This window comes from Portunus trituberculatus, chromosome 32 (genome assembly GCF_017591435.1).
Source record: "Portunus trituberculatus isolate SZX2019 chromosome 32, ASM1759143v1, whole genome shotgun sequence".
Classification (NCBI taxonomy): domain Eukaryota; kingdom Metazoa; phylum Arthropoda; class Malacostraca; order Decapoda; family Portunidae; genus Portunus; species Portunus trituberculatus.
In genome coordinates this window covers 2,315,682-2,328,181 of record NC_059286.1, presented here as the reverse complement: position 1 = coordinate 2,328,181, position 12,500 = coordinate 2,315,682, and the positions used below count along the sequence as shown (strand labels likewise).

The following is a 12,500-nucleotide window of genomic DNA, read 5'->3' as shown; positions in this document are numbered from 1 at the left end:
TCTTCTTACCTAATGTATATTAAACATTTTTCTAATGTTATAACTTCGGATAAATGTAGGTTTTTGGTTTAGTGGATATCTATAACGAGATAACTGAATTAACTAGATTTTTTTGGTGTTTAGGCAACGTGTCTTTTCTTTTCTTTACATCATATTAACGAATGTAATTTCACAAGAGATACATATTGCTTACCATTTCCTTTACCCGGCAAACCTATTGTAACATTTAAATTAAGCTGGGCTGTCGCGAATGTTTCTCGTGTTTTCCTGACTTACCATTCAGCAATGCTTGTGTCACTAAGAGCACCGCGGATTTTTCATTGTATTATCTTCTGTCATTCATTTTTTTTTACTGAAACTTGTTCGAATGTGTCTTAAATCTATTAATAGTGGTGTTAACAGGGGTCTATTCTGTCTCTTCCTATTATTCATCGATGATCTAAAGCACTTCCTGTATCCAGTACTACGCTGATGGTACCACTTTGATGACCAACCCTTCAGGAAGTAAACAGATCACGCATGGAAGCCACATAACACCTGACTTTTGATCTCTAAAATTTCTGATCAATATTTTTCAGTACCTCAAAAACTGAATTTCTTCATCTATTAACTCGATAGGAAAATTACAATCCCCTCTTCCTCAATAACACTTAACTGTCCCTCTTTTCTACAGTAAACATACTCGTTATATTCTTTCCTTATTATCTAAACTGGAAACATCACATCTCATATTTTGCTAAAACAGTTTTTATGATGTGTTTTGAGTCATCTCCGCTAGTTTTTTTTTTTTTTCTCACTCTCCTAACTCCAAACTTTATATATAGAGCCTTATTCGTCCATGTATTGAGTAGGTTTCCTCAATTCTGGAGGGTTCCACTCATACAATTCTTTTACACAGGATGAAACCATTTATTCATTTTTTGTCCTATCAAGTCTTCCTTTCTAACTAGATTGTCTTCATCCTCTTTTTCATTGTCGTAATATTCTATCTTATATTATCTTTTACTGCTATTTCTTTGCCAACTGCTCCCCTCATATTGCTAGCATGCCTCCCCTCCTCTTATGGCCTCGTCTCACAACAATTTCTTCATTATCTCACCGTATTCTGTCCACCTTTGTAATACAAGAGTTAACCAGTATTCCCAATAATATCTCTGATGCGCTCTGGAACTCCCTGCCAGCTTCTTGATTTTCACCTTCTTATGATTTGAACTCTTTCAAGACTAAAAGTATCTGGGTTTAGCTGACGCTTTTGTTTTTTTATGGGCCTGGCTTCTCATTGGGCCTTTTATATTGTAATTTTCATTGCCCTTGCCGACGCCTTTTCAACATCAAAAATTTTTGTTTTCTTTATCTGTTATCCTTTGAATGGAGATTCAGGACGGATTAACCCTTGTGTCGAATGCAGCAATTTTTTTATTTATTTATTTATTTTTATTTTCACAGCAACCCTGATATTTTTCTTTTTCCTTTGCATGGTGTTGCTTTGCCGCCCTGCATAAGATTTTGAGCAAAAAAATATCTATAATTTTCAATGTTTCAATTCAGTTCATTGTATTTTTCTTTTTCATTTAGTTAGTTAATACTCACAACGTGCTTTGTGTGTGTGTGTGTGTGTGTGTGTGTGTGTGTGTGTGTGTGTGTGTGTGTGTTTCACTGTATGATCTGCTGCAGTCTCTGACGAGACAGCCAGACGTTACCCTGCGGAACGAGCTCAGAGCTCATTATTTCCGATCTTCGGATAGGCCTGAGACCAGGCACACACCACACACCGGGACAACAAGGTCACAACTTCTCGATTTACATCCCGTACCTACTCACTGCTAGGTGAACAGGGACTACACGTGAAAGGAGACACACCCAAATATCTCCACCCGGCCGCGGAATCGAACCCCGGTCCTCTGGCTTGTGAAGCCAGCGCTCTAACCACTGAGCTACCGGGCGTGTGTGTGTGTGTGTGTGTGTGTGTGTGTGTGTGTGTGTGTGTGTGTGTGTGTGTGTGTGTGTGTGTGTGTGTGTTTATTAAAGAACCTACACATTTGAATGTATATCAATGGGAATCTCTTTGTATTTTACCTTTAGTTGTCATTTTCCTTTGGTCATGCTTCTCAATTTCTCCCATTGAATGCGAATATATAGGTTGAGGAAACACTTTCAAAATAACCGCTTGTGTTTTAAAGGCTTACAACTAACGCCATCTTAAAAACCATTGTTCTCATTTGGAACTATATTATGTCGCGTACAATGCTCAAAGAGGGAAAACAAATGCTATTTTATTTGATATTCTTTTTTAGCTCGCGTCTTTGAAAACAGATTCTTTTCGTTGGGAAATATAACACTGCCTAACAACACTATGTCGTCATATATTGTACATGCCTGTCGATGCGGCGCCAAACCTCAACCAATTTCGTAAGTTAGGAGCAGAACATCTATGTTTGGGGCGGACATATTTACCCCTGTATTCTAGTATGGAACGTAAACCCAATGGGCCTGACGTACATGCGAGTGCCGTTCCAAAAATACTGATCCAGGACGAGAGATGTAAGAGTCAACCGGGCATGTCTTCCTTTCACTCTTCAAACTGGTTAGAAGGAGAAAACTTACAACGTGCTAAACTCTTTAAAGGTATTACAAAACAGAGGAATAGAGACTGTATAGCTTAAACATGAAAACCGCGACGAGTAAACGGTGAGCGGTTGCTGGAGGTTAATGTGTTGTATTGTGACCTTTCTCAGGTGCTGCACCCCGCCAACACGGACGAGTGGACTCTGCACATCAGACACGCACAACCCGGGGACGGAGGATGGTACGAGTGTCAGGTGAACTCGGACCCCAAAATTACCACGCCTGTGCTGCTCATCGTCAGAGGTGAGTATGGTGCTCAAGATGGTTAACGTGTATTCAGGTGTGTTGAGTGTGGATGTAATAGTGCGAAGTTCAAGTGTCTGTCATCATTTCAGTGCTACACTTAGGTATTGTCCAGTTTGTACAAGTGTCGTCATGTCAATTACAAAGAACGACTTTTTTCTTTATTTCACTTACATTGCACTTATTTTACCAACTTTTTTTATATTAGAGGAGAAAGCTTACCAAGGTAACATAAAGAGTTATATAAAAAAAACAATTACTTGCCAGTTCACGTGCACGTTCAAGATAATTATCCAAAAGAAAGGGATAAATGTCTTGAAACGTCCCTCTTAAATAAAGTCAATTCATAGGAAGTTGGAAATACAGAAACAGGCAGGGAGTTCTAGAGTTTACCAGAGGAAGGTATGAATGATTAAGACTATTGGTTAATTCATGCATTTGAGTTGGACAAAATAGGAATGAGAAGAGGAAAGTCTTGTGCAGCGAGGCCGCGGAAGGATGCGAGGCATGCAGTTACCGAGATCAAAAGAGCAGTGGCATGAAAATAGCGATAGAAGATAGTAATAGATGCAACATTACGGCAGTGAGAAATAGGATGAAGACAGTCAAATGGAGGAGAAAAATTGATAAGACGTAAAGCTTTTGAATCCACCCGGTCTAAAAGAACTGCATGAATTAAATTCTTCATACATGTGAAACATACTCCATACATTGACAGATAGCAGTTGGTGGGAATGGGGATGAGAAAAACTGATAGACACCTAACTTGGTGGAGAGTTGGGAGTCATTAAAGAATGGGGAATAATTATCAGGAATATAGCGTCAAGGTAATGAGTTTTGAGGCACTGAATAACTCTAAGCTTGTTCTAGCATAATCGTAGATTTTAGAGGTATTAGAAGTCATGCGTCTTGTGGCTTCCCTGCTTGATCTATTTACTTTCTGGATGGTTGGTCGTCTATATAAAAACGTGGAAAAATTCAGGCTAGTATCATAAGCGTAGAAGTAGATAGTACAATTTGTTTGGCTTAGATAATCATTGATGAATATGAAGAGAGTTAATGGCAAGACAGAACCCTGAGGAACACCACTGTTGATTGATTTAGAAGAACAGAAACCGTCTACCAAATCAGTAAAAGAACGGTCGGCAAGGAAACATGAGATGAAATTGCATAGAGAAGCATAGAACCCGAAAAAATGTAGTTTGAAAATTAAAGTCTTGTGCCAGAATTTATCATTTTTTCTTTTTAATATGCCTAATAACCAAAATATCTAAAGAAAGATGATTAAGACTTGGTAAGAAAAGCCAGAAAATCATAAGTAGAAAGACTGACGGAAGCAATACTGGTGATCAAATAGAAGATTGTAATAGTATAGAGATATTTCCTGTTGAGGATAGATTCAAAAATTTTAGATCGGCCAGATATAAAAGCAATAGGACGGTAGTGTGAGTTATCGATACATTCACCTATTTCATAGGCTGAAAGTAGGCAAGATTCCAACAAGAAGAAAAGGTTGATGTTGATAGACAGAGTTGAAAGAGTTTGATAAGGCAAGGTGCAAGCATATAGACAGTTTCTGAGAAGAATATTAGGGACTCCATTAGGTTCAAAAGTCTTTAAAGGGTTTGTGCTAGAAAAAAATGTGAAAAACACAATTAACAATAATAACTTTAATGCTTCGTTGCCATAATTTATTTCTTTCAAATGTATGTAGAAAGAAACGTGAAAGTAAGTGAATACATTTTTTTTAATTATTTTCGTAGTACTGTTCATCTATAATTATGTATATTAACCTGACATGAATGATTAACACCTATAGTTTTAATGGTACATTATTGCAGCCCGCTATTTTACAATACATCGAAGAAAATGTGAAAACGACTGACTAACTATGACTACACGAAAAACTTTCTTAAACGTTTTCGTAGCATTTTCATGTATAGCATTGTTCTTTAATTAGAGCCTTTTGTCTTCCTATCACCACCGTTTATTTTTCAGCAGATATTCTAACTTACCTAATCCTCACTTCTTCAATCGCATTATTATTTTATATGTAAGAGGGAGGAAGTTGGCGAAGGGTAACATGAAGGAATTAAATGAAAAAAAAAGCCAACTTAATTACTAATCCCTTTGCAGTCCCCAAAAAAGTAAGCCAAAACCAAAGGGATGAATTTCTTGAAATTTTCTTCAATGAAGTCAAGTCATAGGGAGTTCGAAATACAGAAGCAGGCAGGGAACTCCAAAGTTTATCATAGAAAGGTATGAATGATAGAAAATGCTGGTTAACTCTTGTATTAGAGAGGTGGACGGAACATAGGTGGGGAATAAGAAGAAAGCCTTGTGCAGCAGGAGGAGGAGAGTCATGCTAGCAATATCAGAAGAGCAGTACGAATGAAAATATAGATTGAAGATAGCAAGAGATGCAACATTCCGATGGTGAGAAAGAGACTACAGACAGTCATTCAGGGAAGAGGAATTGATGAGACGAAAAGCTTTTGATTCCACCATATTTAATAAAACTGTGTGAGTGGAACCCCCACCATCCCAAATGCACAAGGGCGGATAAGGCCCTTTTACGTAGTTAGTAGTTGGTGGGGCGAGACAAACTGGTGGAAACGCCTTAGAACGCCTACATTCATAGAAGCTTTTTTTTTTAGCAAGAGATGAGATGTGAAGTTTCCAGTTAGATTATGAGTAAAGGACAAACCGATGATATTCAGTGTAGAAGAGGGAGTCAGCTGATTGTCATTGAAGAAGAGGAGATAGTTGTTTGGAAGGTTGTGTCGAGTTGATAGATGGAGGAATAGAGTTTTTGAGGTATTGAACACTACTAAGTTTTCTCTGCCTTAATCAGAAATCTTGAAAAGATCAGTGATCAGGAGTTCTGTGGCGTCCCTGCGTGATCTGTTGACTTTCTGAATGGTTGGTCGTCTCTGAAAACACGTGGAAAGGTGTAGGGTGGTATCATCAGCGTGGTTATGGTACAGAAGTTAGGGAAAAAGTTTGGATAAGAAGATCATTAATGAATGATAGAAAGAGAGTGGGTGACAGGACAGAACCCTGAGGAACACTACTGTTAACAAATTTTGTAGAAAAATCGTGACCGTCTACCAAAGCTGCAATAGATCAGTCGGAAAGGAAATTTGATATAAAGTTGCAAAGAGAAGGATAAAACTGTTTTAACATCAAAGCTTTGTGCCAGATTCTATCAAAAGCTTTTGATATGTCTAGCGCAACAGCAAAAGTCTTACCGAAATCTCTACAAAGAAGATGACTAAAACTCAGTAAGGAAAGTCAGAAGATCACCAGCAGAGCTTTCTTGACGAAAGCCATACTGGCGATCAGATAGAAGATTGTGAAGTGACAGATGTTTGAGAATCCTCCTATTAAGGATACATTCAAAACCTTTAGACAAGCGAGAGATTAAAGATATAGGGCGGTAGTTAGAGTTATTAAAATGGTCACCCTCTTTAGGAACACACTGAATGTAGGCAAACTTCCACCAAAAAGGAAAGGTACAATTCGATAGACTTATTGGAGATGTTTTAAGCCAGATGCCATAAGTCTCGAGGGGTGTTGGAGTTTGAATGATTTTGACATTTTCTATTTATGAAGTAGTGTTTGGTAAGTTGAAAAACAGACTTGGCATGATTCCGTGCAGAAATATAAAGTGCATGATATTCTGGTATTGGAAGGCTCAAGTACCTTTTGTGGATAACCTCTCTATCATGTATAACACGAGAACAGGCTGTGTTAAAAGGTTTAGAAAGTTTAGGATGAGAAAAAGTGAGGAATGTACGCCTCCATGCCAGACGCTATCACCTCTGTTATGCATTCAGCACACAGAGATTGGTCTCCGACTCGGAAACAGTAATCTTTCCAAGGAAAATCATCATATTACCTGAAGTAACGGATAAAACACAACTTCAATCTGAGGTTTTCTTCACACAAAAACAACACTGTATCTATGAAAAAATACATAAACATAAGGAACCAATAATGACAATGGTATCTGACTAATGTGTAATATAACACTGTACTCGTACACAAAAGAAAATAAAACAAGCATAGGTTCACTACATAGAAAACTTACCTTTTCAGTTGTCTGGGGCTACGTTCCCCAAGTAAAGGTTCCATCTATACAACCGCACCAGAAGGATCACATACGCTTCGAACGAAACTGTTCCAAACATCAGAATCACATACACTGACACAAACACGACATTGATGCGAAACAATCACACGACAATACCTCCTGAGGTCTCCCCAGCTTGACGAGGCGACAAGCCAGTCACACATCTCCCCTTACGAGAATAAGATTATTATTTAGATTTAAATGAGGTAACATAGTGATGATTATGTAAACCTGATATTACGAAATGTGTTTTTTTTTTTTTTTTTTTTGTGTGTGTATGTGAAAGAGTAGCTCTAGCCAAAGGAAAAAGAAAAGTTCATTGAAGATTCCAGTTGTTAAAGAGGTTAGTCCAAATCAGGTCAAAAGCTGTCTTGAAACATCCTTTTGAACAAATTCACCAAATCATGTACAGAAGAAATACAGAATCAGATGGAGTCCCAGAGTTTACCAGTATAATGGGTGAACGACTAAGAATACTGGCTATATTTTGCATTTTTTTGCATGAGGGAGGTGGACAGAATTGGCGTGAGATAAAATAAAAAGTCTTCTGCAGCGATATTGCGGGAGGAGGAGATATCGAGTTACCAACAGCAGAAGAGCGGTTAGCATGAGAGTAATATTAGAAGGCGACGAGAAATGGAACCTCGGAGGCTTGCGGCAGACAGAGAGAGAGAGAGAGAGAGAGAGAGAGAGAGAGAGAGAGAGAGAGAGAGAGAGAGAGAGAGAGAGAGAGAGAGAGAGAGAGAGAGAGAGAGAGAGAGAGAGAGAGAGAGAGAGAGAATTTGAAGTGCTGAGGCACTGTATGATGCTCAAGTTTGCTGTGGCCTTTACAGGTAGAAGCTATAATTTGGATAAATGATTATTCATACACAGAACTTAATTTACTTTGCAAATATCATGTTGAGATTTGAAAGTGTCGCATTGAGAATTCTACATGCTATTCAAATATAGAATTATGTAAAGCAAACTCGCCAATAATATGCAGATGTACAACGCAGAGCACAAGCAGAAAGTTTCTTTAACAATAAAATGGTATTGTGTAAGGTTTTGAATATAAAAAAGAGACATTACTGGAGCACGATTAATAATAAAAACCACAACTTGAATATTACATGAGATTCTTTAAGACTCTTGCATTTGTGAGCAGCGTCTGAATTATGTCTGATATGGTTTTGAGCAATCCCTCCTCCCAGCAAAACACTGCTTACGGTAAGTACATGTGTGTTCATTAATATTCCTCACACTTTGCAGACAGCGTTTAGAACAGCAAATTAATGACCTCAATCACAAAAAAATTACTGTTACGTATGTTGCTAAATATTTTGCACTATTCATACTCTAAATACTACATTTGCAATCAAAAATATCCTAGAAGTGTTGAATAAAACAACAAGTGCCCATCGATGTATTGCATGCTACACCGCCACTGTTAAAGAGAAAACAATGTGATTTAAGTATTCCAGGTATGACGTAAGTGACGGCCAGAGGTAATATTGCAAGAGAGATTGTATTGGAATAAATGTTATGTGTTGCGCCGCCCTCTGTCATACGATATCAACAGGATTGACTGAAGGTTACGAGGGACACAAGCCATCAGGGAAGGAATTAAGTCCGACTCTCGTGATGTGTGTGTGTGTGTGTGTGTGTGTGTGTGTGTGTGTGTGTGTGTGTGTGTGTGTGTGTGTGTGTGTGTGTGTGTGTGTTTGTTATTAAGTTTTTTACTTTAATTCTGATTATATGAAATTTAGTATTCATCTCTTGGTCCTGATGATAGTGATGATAATGTTCAGACATTCAGGCAAGTTGGTGGAAGGGAGAAGAAACACAAATATTGGGAGGTGAGTTTATTTATCACTAGTGTTGTACAAGATTCGTATGGAAACTAATCGGAAATATACTCACATCCTAACACCTGTGTTTCGTCTTACCTTCTCCTTCAATAATAATAATATCAATAATAACAATTCCTGCTAAAGGTTTGACTTGCTGTGTCCTTTTTATTCTGATGAATTTCTATTAGTAAAACAAGGTTTGTTTTGATATTTATTCTGAAACTCGTATATCAAAATAATATCCAGGATAATATAAGCAATTCGTATTTTCTAAATTAAGATAAATTCCTTGCAAAACATGGAAATTTTGAAAAAACGTTCATAAGGCAAAAAATTTGTTTTGTTTAATTTTCTAAAACGTAAACATTTTTTTTATTCAGAAAATGTAATAATTTCTTTTCTGATATTTTTTTTTGTTTCAGTGTTCGGAAAAGTTAGTTATTTCATATTTAGTTATTTTCAGTGAGGTTTGTTATATTTTATATACCAGAGGTTAGTCAAAATGTGTAGTGCACTCCAGTCTGTCCCAGAGTTAACCACGGGAAAAAATAAATAGCCACCATAATGCACCAAATAACCAAAAAGTAAAATGATGCAGCTCCGCTTTGATCGTTCATAGAAATATGACATTAGTATCAGAACCCAGATCGAGTACTGTGCTCTCTCTCTCTCTCTCTCTCTCTCTCTCTCTCTCTCTCTCTCTCTCTCTCTCTCTCTCTCTCTCTCTCTCTCTCTCTCTATTTCCCCTACAAATTTTAATTAACATGGTTATCCGGGTATTTGCAAGTTAAGAAGAAGGAAGAAATGAGAAATGGAGGAGAATGAGGAAGACGAAAGGAATAAAGGTGTGGAAGGAGAAGTGGAGAGTTGTAGTAGTATTAGTATTAGTAGGAGAGAGAGAAGAAAGGAAGGAAGGAAGAAAGGGGGAATGGAGAAGGAAGAGGGTGTGTTTCGGAAATCTGTGCATATTTTTTCTTCACTGAAATTCATTATTGTAGTTGTAGGAGAAGAAAGAAATTAAGAATGAAGGTAAAAAATGAAGGAAGAAGGAGGAAACAAGCGGGAGAAAGGGTGGAAATACGTGGTGGTAGTGGTAGTAGTAGTAGTAGTAAGAGGAGGACTAAAGTAGTAATGAAGGAGGAGGATGAAGGAAAGATAAATGAAGGTAAAGGAGGGTAGGAGAGTGGTAGCAGCAGCAGCAAAAGCAGCAGCAGTAGTAGTAGTAGTAGTAGTAGTAGTAGTAGTAGTAGTAGTAGCAGTGTCAAGACACCTCTTACGTTAACTGGATCCTAGTATTAGTATTAAGAGTAGTTAGTTATTAGTATTATTATTAGTATTATTATTATAGTATTATTATTATTAGTAGTAGTAGTAGTAGTAGTAGTAGTAGTAGTAGTAGTAGTAGTAGTAGTAGTAGTAGTAGTAGTAGTAGTAGAAGTAAAAGCTGAAGGAGGAGAAAACACAAGCTGAAGGAAAGAAAACACACGCTCACACACACACACACACACACACACACACACACACACACACACACACACACACACACACACACACACACACACACACACACACACACACACACACACACACACACACACACACACACACACACACACACACACACACACACACACACACACACACACACACACACACACATGCCCGGTAGCTCAGTGGTTAGAGCGCTGGCTTCACAAGCCAGAGGACCGGGGTTCGATTCCCCGGCCGGGTGGAGATATTTGGGTGTGTCTCCTTTCACGTGTAGCCCCTGTTCACCTAGCAGTGAATAGGTACGGGATGTAAATCGAGAAGTTGTGACCTTGTTGTCCCGGTGTGTGGTGTGTGCCTGGTCTCAGGCCTATTCGAAGATCGGAAATAATGAGCTCTGAGCTCGTTCCGTAGGGTAACGTCTGGCTGTTTCGTCAAAGACTGCAGCATATCAAACAGTGAAACACATAGGGCAGTGAAGTTGATGGAAGTGTAGTGTTATCGAGAGCTGTAGTTCCTTTTGTTAACCTTTACGTCAAGTTTATCACTGTATGTGAAGTGAGTAGAGAACCGCGTCTAGGCTGAATAGTCGCGCTTTTTTCAACATTTCTCCGATTCATATAAAGTAAAATGACTGGCTGTTTTTTTTTTTTTGTCGCACTTTTTCGTGATGTGTGTGTGTGTGTGTGTGTGTGTGTGTGTGTGTGTGTGTGTGTGTGTGTGTGTGTGTGTGTGTGTGTGTGTGTGTGTGTGTGTGTGTGTGTGTGTGTTGGGATGTTGTAACGTAACCTTTCCCGTAATTGAACCTTATTCTGATTCTACTATGATATTGTTGTGATGATGGTAGTAGTAGTGATAGTGGTGATGGTAGTGTTGCTGCTTCTGGCGGCACTATTAATGACACGCCGTTAATGAATGAGATATCATTAAAAAATTATGACCAAAATTTACGCCAGGCCGAAAGAAAAAAAAAAAAATGTTATGAAAAAAAAGTACATTCTCTCTTCCTCTGTTCGTATTGTCTTTTATGAACGGTAAAGTGAGCCGCATTTGTCCCCTTGTACAGTTTCCCTGATGCATAAAAAGTAGAAATAAGTGAGGTACGTTTGTTACTCGAGGTCAGGCCATTTCGGTAGATAAGTAGGTCAGTGTTTCGACATCAACGTGCACAGAGCAATAGTGAGATTCTTTATGTGTGAGGTAAGTTGGCAGAGAGAGAGAGAGAGAGAGAGAGAGAGAGAGAGAGAGAGAGAGAGAGAGAGAGAGAGAGAGAGAGAGAGAGAGAGAGAGAGAGAGAGAGAGAGAGAGAGAGAGAGAGAGAGAGAGAGAGAGAGAGAGAGAGAGAGAGAGAGATGGGAAAAGATAAGAGTGGCACCTTTCCCAAAAAATAGAAGTAGTAGTAGTAGTAATAGTAATAGTAGTAGTGGAGGTAGTAGTAGTAGTAGTAGTAGTAGTAGTAGTAGTAGTAGTAGTAGTAGCAGTAGTAGTAGCAGTAGCAGTAGCAGTAGTAGTAGTAGTAGTAGTAGTAGTAGTAGTAGTTGGTTGTAGTAGTATAGTCGTAGTAGAAGTAGTAGTAGCAGCAGTAGTAGTAATGCAACCTGCTGTCACTATTATCGTTACACTTTAAGAAGAAACAAACCATAATTACTACAGCATATATTACTCACGCCAGAAGAAAAAAAAAAAATAATAGAAAAAGACACACAGTAGACATACAGGATATTAGACAGTAGTTCTGAATGGACGGCAAATCATTAGTTAAGTGCCGCGTTCTTTATGTATATGCAAAAGAGTTGAGCCTGGGGATATGTAAACCGTCTCAAAAATAAGTGTCCCTTGCGTGTAATTACTCTCAGTGACTAATGGGCGTTCACGTGCGTTGCAGTGCTGTAATTAATGTCTTAGGGTGGACATATAGGGGAGTAAAGAGCTGTGATGAGTGAGCCAAGGACGGTGGCAGTGTGAGTGGAGGACAGCGAGTGAGATTATATATGAGTTGGTAAGAGTGGATGGTAGTGAGTTATGGTGGATCAGAACGAGAAAGGGTTAGAGTATGGAAGAGTGGATACGTGTGGATAAAGGTCTATAAGAGATGAGTGTGGCCAATGACACAAAAGAATAGATAACGGAATAAGAGTAGATAAGAATGAATAAAATAGGATAAGAGTGTGTGAATG

The 12,500-nt window shown here is 38.4% G+C and overlaps 1 protein-coding gene across 3 annotated transcripts in view; it reads left to right on the top strand.

The window, feature by feature from the left end:
- The window catches only part of LOC123512036 (zwei Ig domain protein zig-8-like), a 241,249-nt gene that overhangs the window by 218,319 nt on the left and 10,430 nt on the right, over window positions 1-12,500 (top strand). For all 3 annotated transcript variants that reach the window (XM_045268193.1, XM_045268192.1, XM_045268191.1), the window contains one exon: window positions 2,736-2,868. In XM_045268193.1, the coding sequence (XP_045124128.1) occupies window positions 2,736-2,868 (133 nt within the window). The remainder of the gene's footprint in view (window positions 1-2,735; window positions 2,869-12,500) is intronic.